The following is a 23,721-nucleotide window of genomic DNA, read 5'->3' as shown; positions in this document are numbered from 1 at the left end:
ATGGAAGAGGAGAGAGTAGCGGGGGAGAGAGAGTGAAGGTTGGGACGGCGCGATACCATCCGAGTAGGGGCAGTGTGGGAAGTGTTGGATGAGAGCGAGAGGGAAAAGGATACAAGGTAGTGGTCGGAGACTTAGAGGGGAGTTGCAATGAGGTTAGTGGAAGAACAGCATCTAGTAAAGATGAGGTCGAGCGTATTGCCTGCCTTGTGAGTAGGGGGGGAAGGTGAGAGGGTGAGGTCAAAAGAGGAGAGGAGTGGAAAGAAGGAGGGAGAGAGGAATGAGTCAAAGGTAGACGTGGGGAGGTTAAAGTCGCCCAGGACTGTGAGAGGTGAGCCGTCCTCAGGAAAGGAGCTTATCAAGGCATCAAGCTCATTGATGAACTCTCCGAGGGAACGTGGAGGGCGATAAATGATAAGGATGTTAAGCTTGAAAGGGCTGGTAACTGTGACATTATGGAATTCAAAGGAGGCGATAGACAGATGGGAAGGGGAGAAAGAGAGAATGACCACTTGGGAGAGATGAGGATCCCGGTGCCACCACCCCGCTGACCAGAAGCTCTCGGGGTGTGCGAGAACACGTGGGCGGACGAAGAGAGAGCAGTAGGAGTAGCAGTGTTATCTGTGGTGATCCATGTTTCCGTCAGTGCCAAGAAGTCGAGGGACTGGAGGGAGGCATAGGCTGAGATGAACTCTGCCTTGTTGGCCGCAGATCGGCAGTTCCAGAGGCTACCGGAGACCTGGAACTCCACGTGGGTCGTGCGCGCTGGGACCACCAGATTAGGGTGGCCGCGGCCACGCGGTGTGGAGCGTTTGTATGGTCTGTGCCGTTTACCTCAGCTCATTGGCTATCTACCCAGCTAGATTTCAAGACGATCAGTGGTCATTGGGTTCAAATACAGTCAATCAACGAAACAGCGGTCATATCATTGGTGCACAATGACGTCATTACTTGTTGTCTTCAAATCGGTTTCTTTCAGTTAATGCGTCCTGCAAAATGACCCATCAGGTTAGGTTGTGTTATATACTTTGTTGCCTCTCTGGTTGGGTTACAAACAAACCAGCTGATTGCAATGAAACCAAACATGACTGGAAAAGTCACGTTTCGTGTGTGTATTTACACCGAATGTGTCGTCGAAAATGGAATGAGACGGAATTCATGACACAAGCGATTCACAAAATGTTTCGTGTTCGGCTATAAAATGGATGTTATAAACAAAAGACCATTCATTGTGTAACAATGAGCATTGTGATTGCAAACAGAGGAAGATCGTCAAAGGTTACAATTTATTTTATTGCAGTTTGTGAATTTGTTACGCCTGTGCTGGTTGAAATAGTTGTTTTCTATGGGGCTCTATCCTCAGATAATCGCATCGTATTATTTCGCAGTAAATCCTTTTTTAAATCTGACAACGCAGTTGGATTAGCAAGATTCTAGGCTTTCGACCCATGTGAGACACTTGTATTTCCATTCATGCTTAATATGACTATTTATGTAGCGATCACTGTATGTTGTCGAATTTCATCCCGCTAAAGGGTTCGGTGCGCAGAGAGGTTAATTAAGCAATGGCTTTTTCTGGCCACTCTTCAGTAAAGCCCAGCTCTGTGGAGTGTACTGCTTAAAGTGGTCCTGTGGACAGATACTCCAATCTCTGCTGTGGAGCTTTGCAGCTCCTTCATGGTTATCTTTGGTCTCTTTGTTGCCTCTCTTTGTTTCTGATATTTTTTTATAACCCAACCCTGATCTGTACTTCTCCACAACTTTGTCCCTGACCTGTTTGGAGAGCTCCTTTGTCTTCATGGTGTCACTTGCTTGGTGGTTCCCCTTGCTTAGTGGTGTTGCAGAATTTGGGCCTAACAGAACAGGTGTATGTATACTAAGATCATGTGACAGATCATGTGACACTTAGATTGCACACAGGTGGACTTTATTTAACTAATTATGTGACTGCTGAAGGTAATTCATTGCACCAGATTTTATTTAGGGGCTTCATAGCCAAGGGTGTGAATACATATGCATTCACCACTTTTCCATTTAAAAATACAATTTCTTTTAAATTTCACTTCACCAATTTTGACAGTTTTGTGTATGTCCATTACATTAAATCCAAACAAAAATCAATTTAAATGACAGGTTGTAATGCAACAAAATAGGAATAAGACTAAGGGGGATGAATATTTTTGCAAGGCACTGTATGTGTGTGCTTTGAATTTAGGGCAACTTTGTGTGAAGTAAGTACGCTAGGCTAAAGGCTTCTATGCCACAACCTGTTTGGATCATGTGCTATTTATTCTTGGGGTAATCTGCTGCTGTGCATGCTGTGAATTTTGTGGAATTGCATTTGTGCGACATTGGGGGTTATTTTTTATTTTTCTCAGGTCTTGTCATTTTATTTTGTGAGGAAATGTATAGAGTGGTCCCAGGACCGGTGTTAATCGCTAATATACAGTACCATTTTATATGACAGACCCTTTTTATGGAGGCCTGTGAAGAGCACTCATGTCTCAATAGATGGGCATATACTGTAAATGCAGTACTTGACCCTTAATCTGCATGCAGATGTTACCATTGCATGGGGTTTGCACTACATATATCATCCATGTATTTTAATGCTAATCCTGAAGGATAAGTAAGGGATAATCAATGAGGGTCTATGGGTCTATTTCTAGGGAAATAATGTACGTCACAGAAGGTGTGTGTGCAACGACATGCTGCGGAGATGTACTCACCTTCAGCAGAGTTACATTATTTCCAGAGAACAAATAGGCTGCGTTTACGCAGACAGCCCAATTCTGATAGTTCTTCACTAATTTGTCTTTTGTCCAATGAGATCATATCTTTTAACCATAATTGGGAAAAATATCTGAATTGGACTGCATGTGTAATTGCAGTCTTAACTTTTAATAGATATGAGAGACAATGAATGCTCAGCTTCCTTAAAGAGCATAAAAAATGGCTGCTGACCAACGTGGTAGTGCTAAAGTGTGCTTGTTTGTTTGTCGTTCAATTAATTTACTATGTATTACAGGAATTTGGCCCGTTGAAAAGCCTGTGAGCTGTGTGGTGCATAATGATGTCAACCTTTGTGGTTAATTTGCAGATGTGACTCACCACTTGGATTCGGTCTATGTAGCAACATTTGAATTTCTGTTTTTTTACATTGGATAAAAGTAGAGGCTCAGAGCTACAAAATGGTATATCATACACTGCAGTTGAGGAAACAATGGGAAAGTAATTCCGATTTGAAGGTTGATAAACTTGTAAACTCACTTGTAAAACTGTCTATCAATGTTTTGGTACTACTTTTGGAGATCCCTTTGTCAACACCCATTCAGCATAGTTCACACCCTCTTTTTTTATGTTTGACTTTTATTTAACTAGGCAAGTCAGTTAAGAACAAATTATTATTTACAATGACAGCCTAGGAACAGTGGGTTAGCTGCCCTGCTCAGGGGCAGAATAACATTTTTACCTTGTCAGCTCAGGGATTTGATCTAGCAACATTTCAGTTATTGGCCCAATGCTCTAACCACTAGGCTACCTGCCGTACCTTACACCTTACCCCCTACTCCCACCCATCTCTTTAAGTGTTGATCTGTGCATTCTGTACTATCTTGCCAGCTACTTCCAGGCATCTAAGAGCGAGAGAACGGCCCACTGAACATGATTTGCCCTAGCAGAGCTGGTTAGGTTGGTTTTGGTGATTGCAACTGTGCTATCAGATTGTCCGTTTGTAAATTCAGAGCGTTTCGCGTTCAGAGCGCACACTGGACACTCTGGCCAATAAGTAGGGTTGTTCCGAAAGCTGTGACCTCACATCGACAGTCAAACACCCAAGCTAACTGGTTAGCTACTTCCAGACACATAATGAGAGAACACCCCACTCTGACTGTTTTACTCCCCCTAACAGAGCTGGTTAGGATGTTTTCATGTTATCCACAGCTTTGGTGACTGTAACTGTGCTGCTGGCAACAATTGAATTACGCTTTGTTGCCAAAGTTTACTGGCACGGACATATTCAATTGGTGTTGAGCGTTCAAATATTAGTTAGTTATTCTGCGCTCTGGCACACTAAATATGAGTACTTTGTTAACTTCTTGCGTCGAGCAATCCCGGATCCGGGATCCTATTTATAACCTCAAGCTCATTAGCATAACGCAACGTTAACTATTCATGAAAATCGCAAATGAAATGAAATAAATATATTTGCTCTCAAGCTTAGACTTTTGTTAACAACACTGTCATCTCAGATTTTCAAAATATACTTTTGAACCATAGCAAAACAAGCATTTGTGTAAGAGTATTGATAGCTTGCGTAGCATTTAGCGTAGCATTTAGCAGGCAACATTTGCACAAAAACCAGAAAACGATTCAAATAAAATCATTTACCTTTGAAGAACTTTGGAAGTTTTCAATGAGGAGACTCTCAGTTACATAGCAAATGTTCAGTTTTTCCTGAAAGATTCTTTGTGTAGGAGAAATCGCTCCGTTTTGTAAATCACGTTTGGGTACCAAAAAAAATGAAAATTCAGTCATCAAAACGGCGAACTGTTTTCCAAATTAACTCCATAATATTGACTGAAACACGGCAAACGCTGTTTAGAATCAATCCTCAAGGTGTTTTTCACATATCTCTTCATTGATATATCGTTTGTGGATGTCTACTTTCTCCACCGAATCGCTTGGAAAAAGGCGTGCAGTTGAAGATGACGCACCAATTTCGACGGAGGACACCGGGCGGACACCTGGTAAATGTAGTCTCTTTTGGTCAATCTTCCAATGATATGCCTACAAATACGTCACAATGCTGCAGACACCTTGGGGAAACGGGCAGGCTCATTCCTTGCGCATTCACAGCCATATAAAGAGACAATGAAAAACAAAGCCTCAAAAATCCTGCTCATTTCCTGTTTGAAGTTTCATCTTGGTTTCGCCTGTAGCATCAGTTCTGGGGCACTCACAGACAATATCTTTGCAGTTTTGGAAACGTCAGATTGTTCTCTTTCCAAAGCTGTCAATTATATGCATAGTCGAGCATCTTTTTGTGACAAAATATTGGGCTTAAAACGGGCACGTTTTTTTATCTAATAAGGAAATAGCGCCCCCATAGATGGAAAAGGTTAAGAAACGGAGCAAGATATAGAGCTAAGTAAACAATTAATCCCAACGCATGACATAACATTAGTTAGCGAGCCAGCCAGCTAACGTTAGCTAGGTAGCACACTAACAGCACACTAACTTGAAATGAAAATAAAATTAGTGGAGTCTTTTGTTAGGACATGTAGCTAGCTAGCTAGCTAAACAATGGACCATAATCACAACTCATGACGTTAATACCCTGCATTGATCTACAGGTAGCTAACCAACCAGGTTCAATGGCTATAACTAGTCAAACAAATGTGTCTGAGATATGAAGAATAAGATCATACACATAATGTTAGCTAGCGACCCAGCCAGCTAAGGTTAGCTAGCTAACAGTAAGCTTCAAATGAAAACACTTTCTGTCAAAATTAGAAATGTGTAATATCTGAAAATGTAGCTAGGTAGACTATCTTACCAGTATACATCATGGTTGGACGCTTCTCCTGTCTGATGCCATGCACAATGTAATCAAGACTGTTGTTTTCGTCATCTCCTTAGCTATTATACTCGAATTCCACTGATTTCAAAACTCGGTCCACCATAAAGTGGAGAGCATACACAAACATTAGCTAGCGAGCTAATGTTAGCTAGCTAACAGTACACTTTAACTTGAAATTAGGGTTGCAGTTTTACTACACAATCATTTTTTTAAAGCTGCGTTGGACACGATTACCTAGACATACTGACCAGTTCCAATAGACAGACGTGTGCTATATGACAGACCAATCAAAACTCATCTCTCGGCATGTCCAGCCTACTTATTATCTCGGCCAATCATGGCTAGCGGGAAGGTTGCTCACTTTTTCTGTGGCTTAACCAACTAGGCTCGTATTTTACCAATTTTATTAGTATTTACAGATGGCATACAAGTTTGATATTAAGGCCCATGAAAGTTCAGAAGTTCGAGAAGGCATTTCTGCCAAAAAACGTACAATTCTTTTTTACTTTGAAACAGCTCTATTGTGAAGTCATAACTTGCAACATATGCATAGTTTACTCAATCGGGTAACATACTGGCATGTTGTTCTTTCTTCTGTTTTCGGAAGGTTTAACACCAGGGCTCAATCTTTAGCCTTGGCTTTGAGCATTTATCTCGCTTTCTATGTAGAACAAAATGGGGGTAAATCACCCTTACCCCATCTAAGCCCTCTCTCTCTTTCATTTTCATCTGTTTCCTTGATTCTCTGTGTGTTACTCCTTCCATCCCTAGCCGGAGTTAATAACTCAGCAGTCAGGCTTGAATTGAACAGTGGCAGGAGAAGTGTGACCAGATTTCAAAGTTTTCCCCCCTTCTCTCTCTCCTGCCCTCTCCCTCTTTCCCTGTTACCATGATTACAACAGAGAGGAATTTGTGTCTGCTATTCACACACAAAAACCACGATGGCACACACACTCACACACAAGCTTGCACAAACTCACACACTGGAATAACAATGACCTGACATATTCATTATGGATTTAGAATTTGTTAAGTAACTAACTTTCTGTCTACCCTGAAGGATCCTCAAAATGTACCTCATATTTTCCCTATTCAAGGAATTCCCTTTATAGGAAGAGGTTTATGGCCCTTTAAACTTATTGATGATTAGTCATGTCTGTGACAAAGACACTTATCTTAATGTGAACAGAAAATTAGACTGAAATTAACACTGGGCTTTAATTTATGAGAACCATGTCAGCTTAGTAATTTTTAAGTGTACATTATTAAAGTGTGTTTGCATGAGTAAGTTTTAACACATTTTAACTGTGGCTTTATTCATGATATAGCACAACCCCTTGTACCTTACTGCTTATGTATTTCCATATTTACCTTTCCCTTCTTTACTCCACATATTTACACTTCCCCTGCAGGTCACAGATCCAGATGCAGGGGCTAACGGTCTGGTGCGCTACAGGATAGTCAACCACCCAGGTTTCTTCACCATCAACGAGAACGGCAGCATATTCACCGCAGTGCCTCTGGATCGGGAGCTCAGGAGTCAGTATGACCTGATAGTGGAGGCCTCTGATGTGGCGGTGGATCCCCGCAGGACCACCTTCACCCTTTCTGTCCTTGTGATAGACATCGATGACAACAGCCCAGAGTTCTCCCAGAAGACCTATGTTGTCAACGTCCCCGAGAACAGCCCTGTCGACACTGTGCTGCTGCGTTTCAGTGTAAGTCTGTGTGTGTGTGTGTGTGTGTGTGTGTGTGTGTGTGTGTGCGTGTGCAAGTGCGGGTATGTGCTACAGCTTCACTGAGTAATGAGCATGGTGGTTCTGAGACTTAGTGTAAGTGTGGGTGTGGGGGAGGGGAGGGGATTCTGTAGCTTCTCTCTCTGTGAGGCTTTGTGCAGTGCAGTAAGGGCTTCAAACAGCTTAACTATTAAATTCACCCTTTAACATCCTTTAACTTCAAAGCGACTCCAGCTATCAGCCGATTTGGCCTCCATTTCAACTGCCATTCTCTTCCAGGCTGGTAGCAAACATCTATAAAAATGTGAATTTCATTGCAATGGTTCTGACTGCAGCACCTCCACCCACCCATCCCTCTCTCTATCTCTCTCTCATCCCTCCCTCTCTCCCTCCATCCCAGGCGGTGGATGCAGACCTGTTCTCTAACATAACGTACCGTATCAAGTCTGCGGAGGACATGAAGCTGTTCTCAGTGAACCCGATCTCAGGCGAGCTGTCAGTCCTGCAGACCCTGGACTTTGAGGACCTGGCTAGTATGGGTATGGGGGCCAACTATACCTTCCAGGTGGAGGCTGTCGACGAGGCTGGGGCCATGCCCCCCGGTGAGGCCACCGTCACTATTTGGATCACGGTACGATCACTTCGCTCTGTATTCACTGTGTTTGTCATGAGTGATAGTAAAAGTAAAAAATACTGTTGCTTAACACTTATTGTTTCCACTCATGATGGTGTCTAGTAGGCTAGTGCTTGAAGGATGTGCAAGTTATGGCCCTCATCAAGGTAAAAGCACTTCTTGCTTTACATGTACAATGTTATGTACCATCATGGTCCCTAAGGACAAGTATCGGTGGTGAAGGATGCACACTAACAACACTGTAGAAGTAATAGTCATAGTCTGCTGTCACTCTTTATTCACTGTGCTCTACATAAAATTTGGAAGCTTTCCTCCTCTGGTTAGGATGAATAAAATCCAACTATTTTACCCTCATGGCCTCCCAGCAAAAGTAGTGCTGGTATAAATCAACAAAGCAATACTGTTTCACTGCCAGGAGCAGTAGTAACAGTTATAGACAATACATTATATTGTGCATTAGATAGGAGAAGCAATAGTTATTATTGTGGAAGCTAGAGGTGCTGATAGCAGTGATAGAAACAATCTATTTTAGAGGCAGTACGTTTATCTCAATATTTGAACATTGAGAAAGGACCTTCATTAGCAGTATCACTATGAAGAGAGTAGTACTTTAGCTCTACATGAATAGCAGTCATGGTATTATGTCATTTGTTGTGAATTTCATTTAATGATCACCTCATTCTACTAGGCTAGCTAAGAGACTCTTGCATTGGAGTCATGATTACGTCTTTGTTATGGCTGATCCAAGGCTAAATGCATATTCGGAGCCATTGTGCCTTTCTACCCTTAGCCTTCACATCACAAAGATGTGCTTTGATTTGATTTATTAGGATCCCCATTAAACGATGCCAATGGTGACCTCAAGTCTTACAGTGGTCCGACATATAACGAAAAAGACCACTGGTAGCATGTCTTTTGGTGTCAGTGCTGTGTGTAGAAAAAAAACACATTTGTAGAGGTCCTAAAGAGCTACCCTGCGCTACACCACACTTTACATGTTTGACATTAGAGAAGCTTCCAACATATTGATGTTTCTTATGAAAACTGTTTACAATCAAGCTTAACACCAAGTAATTTAGTCTCCTCAACCTGTTCAACAGCCAAACCCTTTATACTTAGATTCAGCTGAGGTCTAGAACTTAGGGAATGATTGAAAACAAATGCCATATTTATTACGGCCACCCATTCCAAAACTGACTGCAACCCTTTCTTAACTTCTTGCGTTGAGCAATCCCGTATCCGGGAGCGTAATCATAGCCTCAAGCTCATTAGCATAACGCAACGTTAACCTGTTGATGCTCTGGGGGCGCTATTTCATTTTTGGATGAAAAACGTTCCCGTTTTAAACAAGATATTTTGTCACAAAAAGATGCTCGACTATGCATATAATTGATAGCTTTCGAAAGAAAACACTCTGACGTGTCCAGAACTACCAAGATATTTGCTGTGCGTGCCCTAGAACGTGAGCTTCAGGCAAAACCAAGATGAGACGGCATCCAGGAAATGAGCAGGATTTTTGAGGCTCTGTTTTCCATTGTCTCCTTATATGGCTGTGAATGCGAGAGGAATGAGCCTGCCCTTTCTGTCGTTTCCCCAAGGTGTCTGCAGCATTGTGACGTATTTGTAGGCAGATCATTGGAAGATTGACCATAAGAGACCACATTTACCACGTGTCCGCCCGGTGTCCTGCGCCGAAATTGGTGCGCAAAAGACAGCTGCCAGTATTTTTCCATGGGATACAGAGAGGAAAGCAAGCTTCCACGAACTACATATCAATAAAGAGATATGTGAAAAAACACCTTGAGGATTGATTCCAAACAACGTTTGCCATGTTTCGGTCGATATTATGTAGTTAATCCGGAAAAAGTTTTACGTTGTAGGTGACTGAATTTTCGGTTCGTTTCGGTAGCCAGACGCAATGTAGAAAACGGAACGATTTCTCCTACACACAGACGCTTTCAGGAAAAACTGCGCATTTGGTATGTAACTGAGAGTCTCCTCATTGAAAACATCAGAAGCTCTTCAAAGGTAAATTATTTTATTTATTTCGTTATCTGGTTTTTGTGAAAATGTTGCGTGCTAAATGCTACTCAAAATGCTATGCTAGCTTTGCATACTCTTACACAAATTAGTCAATTTCTATGGTTCAAAAGCATATTTTGAAAATCTGAGATGACAGTGTTGTTAAGAAAAGGCTAAGCTTGAGAGCAGACGCATTATTTTCATTTTATTTGCGATTTTCAGAAATCGTTAACGTTGCGTTATGCTAATGAGCCTGAGGCTTTAGTCACGATCCCGGATCCGGGATGGGGAGTTCCAAGAGGTTTTAACTATTCATATAAATCGCAAATGAAATGAAATAAATATATTGGCTCACAAGCTTAGCCTTTTGTTAACAACACTGTCATCTCAGATTTTCAAAATATGCTTTTCAACCACAGCTACACAAGCATTTGTGTAAGAGTATTGATAGCAAGCATAGCATTAAGCCTAGCATTCAGCAGGCAACATTTTCACAAAAACAAGAAGAGCATTCAAATAAAATAATTTACCTTTGAAGAACTTCGGATGTTTTCAATGAGACTCTCAGTTAGATAGCAAATGTTCAGTTTTTCAAAAAATATTATTTGTGTAGGAGAAATCGCTCCGTTTAGTTCATCACGTTTGGCTAAGAAAAAACCCCGAAAATTCAGTCATTACAACGCCAAACTATTTTCCAAATTAACTCCATAATATCGACAGAAACATGGCAAACGTTGTTTAGAATCAATCCTCAAGGTGTTTTTCACATATCTATTCGATGATAAATCATTCGTGGCAGTTGCCTTTCTCCTCTGAACCAAATGGAAAAATGCACGCAGCTGGGGATTGCGCAATAATTTTGACGGAGGACACCAGGCGGACACCTGGTAAATGTAGTCTCTTATGGTCAATATTCCAATGATATGCCTACAAATACGATGCTGCAGACACCTTGCGGAAACGACAGAAAGTGTAGGCTCATTCTTGGCGCATTCACAGCCATATAAGGAGACATTGGAACACAGCGCATTCAAAATCTGGGGCACTTCCTGTATGAAATTTCATCTTGGTTTCGCCTGTAGCATTAGTTCTGTGGCATTCACAGACAATATCTTTGCAGTTTTGGAAACGTCAGTGTTTTCTTTCCAAATCTGTCACTTACATGCATAGTCGAGCATCTTTTCGTGACAAAATATCTTGTTTAAAACGGGAATGTTTTTTTATCCAAAAATTAAAAGAGCGCCCCCTATATTGAAGAAGTTAAGGGTTTCAGTTACTTCATTAGCTGTGGTTGCTGTGACACGTAAATGGTTGAATCATCAGCATACATGGACACAAACGATTTGTTTAATGCCAGTGGCAGGTCATTGGTAAAACTAGACTAGAGGTTCAAGAGAGCTGCCCTGCGGTACACCACACTTTACATGTTTGATGTTAGAGAAGCTTCCATTAAAGAAAACCCTCTGAGTTATATTAGATAGCTCGGAATCCACAATATGGCAGAGGTTGAAAAGCCATAAAACAAAAATGTTCTCAACCTTAGGTTATGGTCAATTATATCAAAGGCTGCACTGAAATTTAACTGTACAGCTCCCACAATATTCTTATTATGCATTTATTTAAACCAGTCATTAGTTATTGTCAGGGCAGTACATGCTGAGTTCCCTTCTCTATAGGCATGCTGAAATTGTTTTTTTTAAAGATTTACAGAGAAATAGCTTTGTATTTGGTCAAACACGCCAATGGCAACAACAAGTCTTCCTGGGGTTCGACATATATAATAAAAAATACATTATAAACAAAATACTTTACAATTTACATACAGTACATTTAAAAACATCAACATGTAGTGTGTGCAGCTATCAGTTACATGTCAGTACATACAGTACACACAACAAATACATCATAGGTGAGAGATGCGTTTTACTATGAGGTGTGCTTTACTTATTTTTTTAAAACAACTTTGCTGTTCATTTGTGCTATATGAGATAGAAGGGAGTTACATGCACTCGTGACTCTGTATAATACTGTATGTTCTGGACCTGGGGACTGTGAAAAGACACCTGGTGCCATGTCTGGTGGGGTAACTGTGTGTGACAGTGCTGTGTGTAAGTTGACTATGCAAACTATTTGTAGAGGTCCTAGAGAGCTGCCCTGCACTACATCACATGTTACATGTTTGACATTAGAGAAGCTTCCACTAAAGAAAATCCTCTGAGTTCTGGAAGCAGAATGACTTTGGCTACCCTCCAGGCCTGAGGACAAAGACTTTCCTCGAGGCTCAGATATGACAGATATGAGTGGCAATAGAGTCAGCTACCATCCTCAGTAGCTTTAGATCTAAGTTGTCAATGCCAGGAATATTGATAGATAGCAAAAAAAATCTACCTCACCCACACTAACTTAACCTCTTACATCTATGGGGGCGCTATTTCATTTTTGGATGAAAAACGTTCCCGTTTTAAACAAGATATTTTGTCACAAAAAGATGCTCGACTATGCATATAATTGCTACCGTTCGAAAGAAAACACTCTGACGTGTCCAGAAATACAAAGATATTCTCTGTGCGTCCCCTAGAACGTGAGCTTCAGGCAAAACCAAGATGAGATGGCATCTAGGAAATGACTGATTTCCATGGTCTCCTTATATGGCTGTGAATGCAAGAGGAGTGAGTCAACCCTTTCTGTCGTTTCCCCAAGGTGTCTGCAGCATTGTGACGTATTTGTGGGCAGATCATTGGAAGATTGACCATAAGAGACCACATTTACCACGTGTCCGCCCGGTGTCCTGCGCCGAAATTGGTGCGCAAAAGTCACCTGCCAGTATTTTTCCATGCGATACAGAGAGGAAAGCAAGCTTCCACGAACTGCATGTCAATGAAGAGATATGTGAAAAAACACCTTGAGGACTGATTCCAAACAACGTTTGCCATGTTTCGGTCGATATTATGTAGTTAATCCGGAAAAAGTTTTACGTTGTAGGTGACTGAATTTTCGGTTCGTTTCGGTAGCCAGACGCAATGTAGAAAACGGAACGATTTCTCCTACACACAGACGCTTTCAGGAAACACTGCGCATTTGGTATGTAACTGAGAGTCTCCTCATTGAAAACATCAGAAGCTCTTCAAAGGTAAATGATTTTATTTATTTGGTTATCTGGTTTTTGTGAAAATGTTGCGTGCTACATGCAACTCAAAATGCTATGCTAGCTTTGCATACTCTTACACAAATTAGTCAATTTCTATGGTTCAAAAGCATATTTTGAAAATCTGAGATGACAGTGTTGTTAAGAAAAGGCTAAGCTTGAGAGCAGACGCATTATTTTCATTTTATTTGCGATTTTCAGAAATCGTTAACGTTGCGTTATGCTAATGAGCCTGAGGCTTTAGTCACAAACCCGGATCCGGGATGGGGAGTTTCAAGAAGTTAACACAATTCAAACTTACAATGCTGTTCTTTATTCGTTTTTCATGCATGAATACGATGGCTCACTGTTTGTTGGTAACATGTTCTGCCTAAGTTTGCTCACTTTGCCAATGAAGTAATCATTCAAACAATTGCCAACATCAAATGGTTTTGTGATGAACAAGCCATCTGATTTGATCTTGGCTTCATAAAACAGTTCCTTCTTATTTTTCTTGGGTTTAGTCACGTAATATTCAATTTGCAGTAAGTCAGCCTGTCAGATATGCAGCCAGGCTTATTAGCTACTGCATTTGCCCTATCTCTTTCAACCAAACATTTGTTAAATTATTCATCAATCCATAGATCCTTAAAACCTCTTGTGATTCTCAAACCCGGATCCAGGAGCGTAATCATAGCCTCAAACTAATTAGCATAACGCAGCAGACATAAATCTTCCTACAAAACCTTACTATTCATGAAAATCACAAATTAAATATATTGAGACACAGCTTAGCCTTTTGTTGATCACATTGTCATCTCAGATTTTCAAAATATGCTTTACAGCCAACGCTAGACAAGCATTTGTGTAAGTTTATCATGGCATAATGCTATGCTAGGCTCTGCTGTTAGCAGGCAACATTTTCACGAAAATAAGAAAAGCAATCAAATTAAATAATTTACCTTTGAAGAACTTTAGATGTTTTCACTCAGGAGACTCCCAGTTAGATAGCAAATGTTCCTTTTTTCCAAAAAGATAATTTTTGTAGGCGAAATAGCTCCCGTTTGTTCGTCACGTTTGGCTGAGAAATCGACCGGAAAATGCAGTCACTACAACGCCAAACTTTTTTCCAAATTAGCTCCATAATATCGACAGAAACATGGCAAACATTGTTTAGAATCAATCCTCAAGGTGTTTTTCACATATCTATTCGATAATATATCAGTTGGGACAATTGGTTTCTCATAAGAAGCGATTGGAAAAATGGCTACCTCAGTACTTTACGCAAGATTTTCTGCGGGAGCCATCTTGTCCCTTATGGCTATTCTTCAACATAAATGTGTAAAAATTCTGTAGACACCTTGGGGAATACGTAGAAAGCGTAAGCTCATTCGTAGCCCATTCACAGCCATATAAGGAGTCATTGGCATGAATCGGTTTCAAAAAAATCACTTCCTGGTTGGATTTTTATCTGGGTTTCGCCTGTAACATCAGTTCTGTTGCACTCACAGACAATATCTTTGCAGTTTTGGAAACGTCAGAGTGTTTTCTATCCAAAGCTGTCAATTATATGCATAGTCGAGCATCTTGTCGAGACAAAATATCCTGTTTAAAACTGTAACGTTTTTTATCCAAAAATTAAAATAATGCCCCCTAGTTGCAAAAGGTTAACACTTCTAAGAGTCCATTTCTTAACATGTGCATGTTTATCAATAATTGTAAGCATCAATTTCATAAATTCATCAAGTTCAGCATCTGGATGCTCCTTATTAATCTTATGAAACTTTGGCTTTCATGGATATAGCCACTATATTGTGATCACTGCATCTAATGCAAATGGATACAGCTTTAGAACAAAGTTCTACAGTATTAGCAAAAATGTGATCAGTACATGTGGATGATCTTGTTCTTGTAGTGTTTGTAAACACACCCTGGTAGGTTGATTAATAACCTGAAACAGATTGTAGGCACTGTACAGTGAGAAGTTTTCTCTGGAGTGGACAGCTTATTATTGATGAAAACTAGTCAATATTCAGGTCAATAAAAAATCAGAACACTATGTTTACATCACATACACTATCAAGCATTTCACAAGCAACACCCCCCCCCCTCCCCCCACCCCAAAAAAAGCTTTAGGTGAGACAGGTGGACCTACAACCGCAACACTTCAATAACACTTTACATGAGATCTTCTCTCAGCATTACACGGACATGGCTCTAAATATATACAGCAACATCTCCCCCATAAGCATTCCTGTCACTTCTGTAGATGTTACATCCTTGTATGGCTACTTCTGTATCATCAAAGGAATTATATAAGTGAGTCTCGGAAATGGCTAATATAGGAATGTTACTGATTTCATGAACCTTGTTTCTAAGGCTACATATATTATTATTGGCTATTTTCAGCCATTTCCTGGGTAGTTTGTCAGTGATATACATAATGTGTAAAAGAGCAACAAAAAAATAATAATAAAAAAAACATTCAGCAGTCCTCACCTGTGATAGAAAGACACCCTGTACCCAACAATACTCCCACAGGCCCTGGTCTTTGTCATGTTAGCAATTTAGGCTATGCTGTTACTTCTTGCAGTTCCAGACAGGGCAGGTCGCAGGGAAGAAAGAAACAGCAACAAACAGCAGGGATCTAGACAGCCACAAGCCCAGAACAATCTGCGGTCCCAACCACAAGGGCTAAATGTATTGCAAGCTACATTCAAGCCCTCAAGAAAACCCCTGCTGATGGATAACTTGCGGTCGCGTTATCCCTGGTGCTATTCCTGGGCTGAATGACTCATTAGCTTTGTTACTGCAATTATGTGAGGATTTTCAGATGCATGTTTTCCCATTCCAATTTTTCAGGAGATTAGCCTCTCAATTGAAACTAAAAGATGAAATGCCTCCTGTTTTGGCGCACCGTGTCTCGCTATGTTTATGTGTGTGTGTTTGTGTGTGCTCGTGCGCGTGTGTGCGTGCATGTATACCTCTATGTGCATGTGTGCATGTTCTTATATCTTGAGTTCTTACACTTCACCCACTGAGTAGGTGTGCATTTGCTTCATGCAACGTTTAGGTGGTTGTGCATTTGCTTTATCATGGTGTAAGTGGATTTTAGCCCAATGGCAGAACCACTGACTTCAACTCTGTATTCACAATTTTGACATGGCAGGAAGGGAAGTGTGGTTCCTCAGGTTGTTCCTCTGCAGGCCCAGCCAACCTGTAGAGTGAGTTTGTCCTCCGATAAGGATAGTGTTTGATGCAGTTTCCTTGTAGTCACCCAGGAACCGTGTTTGATGGGATAAGGCACAGTATTGCTTATGTTATCACACCCTCCTGGCTGCTATTTGATATGGCCTACATGCATTAAAGTGGGACTAATGGATTCACACGGGGTTCCTATGAGTGGAGTTGGAGGAGACTCTGGTTTTCCTCCTTTCCTCCATTTAACACCTACATAGGCTTTTGAAGTCTTTTGTGTTTGATTCGTTCTCGTGTTATTCTAAAGGTTTTCTTGTTTCATTTCAATGGAAGGCCTCACAGTGATTGATTGTGTACTCTACCTGTGTAAACTCACACACTTTTCCTTATTTTCGCGCAAATTCTGAAAACACGCTGTAGAATCTGATAGAGCATGCTTTTGTGTGTGTGTGTGTATTCGCCACCTGCACAAAGGAGGAAAACACCAAGGCATGGCTTTGTTATTGAAAACAGAAGCAGTGAATCAGTTTGTCAGCTCTACAAAACACAAGCTGCATATAGATGGATGGGAAATGTGTCTGTGAATGAATGAGTCTTTGCCTTTCACAGTGAGGTCCACTACACATGGTTAGATCAGATAGTTTAGTCAGGAGCTCTTCTCTCTACCGGTCAGTACCGACCCACTTCAACCACACTATCAGAAATGTCATTACATCATATGAATCAATGTTTTGTTCTATTGCTGCTACTGAAGATCTTGATTGTATATTATGGTGTCAGTGTTTGGCCTCCATCCCGCAACTAGGCTATCTAGAGAGAGAGAGCGAGAGAGTGAGAAAGAGAGAGAGAGAGAGATTAAAAGCCATGCCATGTTCACAACATATTAGTTGAGGATGTTGTTTCAATGTCTAATGCAACGGAATGGACAGCGCGTTCTAAAGTGGTGATTCATTATAAACACCCATATATATATCAGAGCTAATTCATAAGCATAGGCCTATATATGAGGCCAAGCTTGGGAAAAAAAAAACATAATTATTAAAATAATGATTGTGCCGTTATACAATACATAGCGAACCACATATTACACATGGCAGAATTTTAAAAAATAAAACTGATTTAAGATATCTTTGGTACATAATTGGTCTAGTCTAAATTAAACAAATTCCGTTTTGTCCTAAAGTTATAGTGCTTGGTTTAGATTTAGAATAGACTAGAAATGTATTTGTATTTTCCTAATTAATAGACTGACACATTACCTTTAGCTACAGAATATCTCACCACCGCAAGCTTCCATCTCCTACTCTCTCTCCTTCATTCCTGTCTCCAGTGCGCAGAGAGAGGGATTGTCAACAGTTTAATTAAATATGTTTTGTTGCGAAAACATGATACTATCGATGTTCCCGAATAGATTTTACTAGGTAACCCAAATTTATCCCATAGCATACAGAGTTTGGGCGTAATCTCCTGTGGCACTCACAACTACCGGAGTAGCCTACCCAACAAGAGTGACAAATGTACAGGCGGGAAAGTAGCCTCCATTCGCTATTCCAGTGCATATGGATGACATGTCTTTTTTGTCTTGCCTCTGTTATTGCCCATTTGATAATGGGCCATTCGAAAATCGAAACTAATTTCAAAAATTAGTAAAGACAAGATTAAATTGAGAATAGCCTGATGGGTGAAAACATGATCACTTGATGAGAGAACAGCATGTGGGGCGGCAGGGTAGCCTAGTGGTTAGAGCATTGGACCAGTAAACAAAAGTTTGCAAGTTCAAATCCCCGAGCAGACAAGGTACAAATCTATTGTTATGCCCCCTGAACAGGCTGTTAACCCACTGTTCCTAGACCGTCATTCAAAATAAGCATTTGTTCTTAACTAGGCAACTCAGTAAAAATGTGCAGCCTGCAGCAAGGAACAGAGCACAAGCTTTTGTTGGTGACTTTCTCAAATCACAACTCAAGTTGCCAAATAAATCAAAATCTAGTACATACTGATCACTTTTACACTCAACATAGCCACTCTCGCTCCGGGAATGGGAAAAAAATCCATTGTATTTTATTCAGCTAAGTTTAATTATATTATTCTTACTGTAAAATCATATAATATAAAATAATGGCGTGGTACTTATAAGCATATCTTGTCTGCCAAATGAATAAGCCTACAGCCTATGGCATGGAGCATAGCCAGAAAACATATAGTAGGACAACTCATATTCTGTTCATCTGAAATAAAGCTTCTTCATCTCATAATGTTTTTTTAGACCTGCCTAAAATTAATAATGGATTCATTGTGATGGTGTATATTCAATTGATTCATTATACTTTTTAAATGTACTGTAGATGTTCCAAAGGCACGCATCAGAGACTTGTATGAGTGGAGCCTGGAGATGCTAAACATGTTTAAGTTAATTATCGGTCAATTAACATGAGAGCAGCAGTCTTTTGCATGAAGTCTGACAAAATTGAATGACGACCAAAGCCCTAGGAACATACAGTATCAATCAATCAAATGTATTTTATAAAGCCATTTTTACATCAGCAGTTGTCACAAAGTGCTAAACAGATACCCAGCCTAAATCCCCAAAGAGCAATGCGATGATGAACCAAAAAAACAAAGAAAAACTTCCTAGAAAGGCAGGAACCTATGAAGAAACCTAGAGAGGAACCAAGCTCTGAGTGCTGGCCAGTTTTCTTCTGGTTGTGCAGGGTGGAGATTATAAGAGTACATGGTGAATTAGGCCAGATTATTCTTCAAGATGTTCAAATTGATGTTCACTACAGTGTACTAATGAGTTCACTATCAGATATGAATACACTGTCCTAGAGCAACGTCTGGGGCCAGACACATTTCCTCAACAATTACATGATTTGAAATGAAGTATTGTGAGACATTTATTAAAGTCCCATAATAATGCGTCCACTGAACTTTGTCAGAGAGACATGCAGATCACAGTTCCAATTGCAGAGGATAAAAGACATCTCCAGCAGATTCCGCATTGGGGATAGAATAAGTGAATATTATACATTCATAATAGCCTACAGTACTTTATGCATCTATTCTTTTTTCTTTTTATTGACAGGATATGAATGATTTCTCGCCAGTGTTTAGCCAAGCGCTGTACAAGGGCCTGGTGGCCCCCAATGCAGAGAAGGGAACAGTCATCACCACTGTGTTCGCTGAGGACCAAGACCCTCCTGTGAGTATCACTGACTGCTCAGTGATCAAGGATTCAGATTAAGATTCATACGTATTGGTCTTAAAGAGGATAATGATTTTCACAGCTCATGGCATCATAGCTGATGACACAAATTATTGTTTATTGCACAGCGTAGTGAAATACAGCACTACCAGCAAGAACCAATGTTCACTTTGTAAAAATAGCTACCTGATTGTGTTGCATCTGTTCTGTTCCCTCTGTCACAGTTATCATACTGTGATGATTACTTCTGTTAGGTACCGTTCCAGTCTCACCCTTCTGTCTATTTGTATCTGTCTTCATTGGCTTTGACATGGCTGAGCAGTTCCACACAGCCTTCCTGGTATAACCAATTTATTTGTGAATTAAATTACACCATATGGCACCAGAATTTTGACACCCTGTTGTGCTCAGAAAATATTTCCCCTATCACTGGCTAGGCTGTACAGAGGCAGGGAAAATCAGTATAGGTTTTTGTGATTCAGCACACCATACACCACAGATTTATACTGCTTCCCGTTCGCTCTGTCAATAGGACAACAAGGACAATACAAAAAAGAAAATACATTCAGAATCAAATAAATGCTGAAGAAAAAGGTTATTTTGTCCCCAGAAAAATGTAGTTCAGCGTCATCAATTCGATGCCAAACCTGTTAAGGCTAGGGACAATACTGCCCCCTTTGGATGAATTGCATGCCCATAGTAAACTGAAAAATCTGTCCAAAATTGCTAATACATGCATATAATAATTATTATTGAATAGAAAACACTCTAAAGCTTCTAAAACCGTTTGAATTATGTCTGTAAGTATAGCAGAACTCACAGGGCAGGCAATCTCCCAAACTAGTTTTGGCATCCAGAAAGTTGGGGCAACTTTGACGTCATCGCCCCCACCCTTCCCAACTAGCTATGGATCTGTGAACACTTTCTATGTCATCCGCGAGATGTCCTCTATCAGTAGAGCTTTTAATTGCGCAAATCCCACGAGCTTTGACCCTTTGGCAGGCAAAGGTGCGAAGGTGCAGGGTGCGAATTGGAAACAGTCATTCCTCTGTTCCAAACTGTCTGAGATGATTTGCTTTTGTCCGGTTGAATCGCCAATTGTTTTGTACGTTTATAACATCCTAAAGCTTGATTCTGCACTTAGTTTGACCAGTTTAGTCGACATATAATATGTAATTTTGAAGTTTTGATGCGCAACTGTTCGGGACCAGAAGTCATTTTGGATGCATTTCAGCTGAAACTAGTAGCATATGCTAATACAAAGACACACGACTTGAAACAAAACAATGTATTGGGTAAGTATGACTCCTTCCACTACATTCCGATCGAAGACCATCAAAGGTAAGGGAATATTTATGTCGTAATTTTATTTTTCTATTGACTCCAACATAGCGGAGAAATATTGCTTACGTCTGAGCGCCGTCTCAGATTATTGAATAGTGAACGAATTCTGTAATGTTAAAAATAAATGTGACAAAGCGATTGCATTAAGAAGCAGTGTATCTTTCTAACTATATGTAGAACATGTATATTTAGTCAAAGTTTATGATGTGTGTTGCTGTTATCTGGCGTTATATGGCGGAGCTATCTATAATTTCTCCGGACATTTTTTAGCATTTTCTGAACATGGCGTCAATGTAAACGGAGATTTATGGATATAAATTACATATTATTGAAAAAAAACATAAATGTACTGTGTAACATGTCCTATTACTGTCATCTGATGAAGATTTTCAAAAGGTTAGTGAATTATTTTTCTTTTAATCCTGCGTTCTTGATTGCATCTTTGGTTCGACAAAATGGCTACATATCGTCTGTGTCTTTGTGGTGGTTTGACATACATATGTGCTATGTTTTCGCCATAAAACATATTAGAAATCTGACTCGCTGGGTAGATGAACAAGGTGTTTATCTTTCATTTGAGCTATTGGACTTGTTAATGTGTGGAGGTTAAATATTTCTAAGAATATTTTTGCATTCTGTGCGCCACCTTTTGAGTTGAGCGGGGGGAGGTGTGGTGCACTTGGGGAACGTGTAGCATGAACAAGTTTTAAGGTTAGTTTATTGGTAGTGTAATCACCTACATATTTATTTAATAACCACATAGGTGAGTCAGCATTCTACCTTAAATGCTCTCTCACACCCTCTCTCTGTTCTTTTGAGACTGGAGTTGTTTTGCATTATATCGAATGCATAGCATTGTTATATGAACCTAAAAGTCCTGAGGTTCTCAAAGTGTTTAGTCCATGTTAGCTTGAATGGTTACTGTAGCATGTTTTCTGTGTAGAGCTAGTTAGCTTTGAGCTAAAGTCACATGGTGGAGGATAGAAGTTGTATTGAGCCAATTGGAAGCTGGGGTGACCAAGGTAGACTGAGGAGCCAGGCGGGGAATTTAGCCAGGACACCGGGTTAACACCCCTAATCTTACAATAAGTATCATGGGCTCTTTAGTGCCTACAAATAACAATACCTTTTGCAGCAAGTCAGCAGTGGGATGCAGGGTGGTATGGCTAGCCAGAAAATGTATTAGTAATATGTAATAAAAACAGAGACATTTGCAGCTTCTGTGTGCACATCTCTTCCTAACTTTCTTGCAAGTGAGTGTCTCTCCTTTTTCTCACTTGTTTCTGCCCCTTTCCCTATCTCTTTCTCTCTCTCCCTGGCAGTCTCCTGGCAAGGATTTTTATATAATTGAGTGATCTATCATTTTTTTATAGTCTGCATCATTATATTGGACTCTTCTGTGAATTGTGTCCATCAAAAACAATACAGCTCTCCCTAACAATCCTCATCTGACACTTCTCGAATCTGGCAGCTCGTTATACCCTCCCAGGGGTCTTTTGAAAAGGACATTGGAATGAAAGGAGATTGGAATGAAAGGACCTACAGCTGGTTGTCTTCCCACCAGCGTAGGGGGCCTATGTTCTGTCATTACTCAAAACCTTTGCACTTAATTTATCTGAATACAGTTGCTTAAAGTTATGTAGTAGTCATTATACAAACTGATAGAGTCACTGTGACTGTGTAAGGGTCCACATTTGAGTTTTATCAACTTAGAATTTTGGTAGAACTGTTCCTCAGGAGCTTCATGAAATGGGGTTCCATGGCCGAGCAGCTGCACACAAACCTAAGATCACCATGCAAGATGCCAAGCGTCGGAGGTGTAAAACTCACCGCCATTGGACTCTGGAGCAGTGGAAACGCACTCTCTGGAGTGATGAATCACACTTCATAATCGGGCAGTCCGGCGGCCTGTAAAGTTTGGTGGAGAAGGAATAATGATCTGGGGCTGTTTTTCATGGTTCGGGCTAGGCCTCTTAGTTCCAGTGAAGGCAAAGCTTAACGCTACAGCATACAATGACATTCATGACGATTCTGTGCTTCCAACTTTGAGGCAACAGTTTGGGGAAGGCCATTTCCTGTTTCGGCATCACAATGTCCCCGTGCACAAAGTGAGGTCCATACAGATATGGTTTGTCGAGATCGGTTTTAGAAGAACTTGAATGGCCTTTACAGAGCCTTGACCTCAACCCCATCGAATACCTTTGGGCTGACTTGGAACGCAGACTGCGATGCCAGGCCTAATTGCTCCACATGAGTGCCCGACCTCACTAATGCTCTTGTGGCTGAATGCAAGCAAGTCCCAGCAAGGCTACTAGTGGAAAGCCTTCCCAGAAGAGTGAAGGCTGTTATAACAGGAAAGGGGGGGCTAACCTTTTCACACGTGCCAACAAACGGCTGTGATCATTCTGTAGTGGTCCCTGTTGCGTACAATCAAACCAGTGTGATTAGAACGCTTGATTAGAATGCTTATTAAGAATGTCCATTTTCGATTGACACAACAATCAGCATTTGAGCTGGCCACTTGTTTTTTCACAGATATATTTAGCAAAAACACAGTTCTTACAAAGTTATGTCCAGAATGTGACCAGTTTATTTTTTGGATGCAATGTTCAGACATTCACAGAAGTAACACAATCATAACACAATCAGCATAACAGCATAACACAATCATCCCAACCGGAAAATGTAGGCTACATTTGTCTTAGTGGAAAGACTGACTTAACACAAGCTGTCATATTTGTTTACCTTTCGACTGACAGAAATGTACTATTTAAAATTAATCACATCACCATTGATCAACATTATTGAGTAAAACACTTTCTAGAAATCAAAAGTAACCCGGGGATGAGTAGTTTGTGCACACCCAGAATTTTTTATTCT

General features: G+C 40.5%; 1 protein-coding gene across 1 annotated transcript in view; it reads left to right on the top strand.

Annotated features, from left to right (window-relative positions):
* Positions 1-23,721, top strand: part of LOC135511400 (protocadherin-15-like) — a 268,288-nt gene that overhangs the window by 149,930 nt on the left and 94,637 nt on the right. The window contains exons 19-21 of the mRNA XM_064932924.1: positions 6,991-7,296; positions 7,715-7,945; positions 19,378-19,494. Coding sequence (XP_064788996.1) covers positions 6,991-7,296; positions 7,715-7,945; positions 19,378-19,494 — 654 coding nt within the window. The remainder of the gene's footprint in view (positions 1-6,990; positions 7,297-7,714; positions 7,946-19,377; positions 19,495-23,721) is intronic.

This window comes from Oncorhynchus masou, chromosome 24 (assembly GCF_036934945.1).
Source record: "Oncorhynchus masou masou isolate Uvic2021 chromosome 24, UVic_Omas_1.1, whole genome shotgun sequence".
Classification (NCBI taxonomy): Eukaryota; Metazoa; Chordata; class Actinopteri; order Salmoniformes; family Salmonidae; genus Oncorhynchus; species Oncorhynchus masou.
The sequence above is the reverse complement of the archived record's forward strand: the minus strand, read 5'-3'. Positions and strand labels throughout refer to the sequence as shown.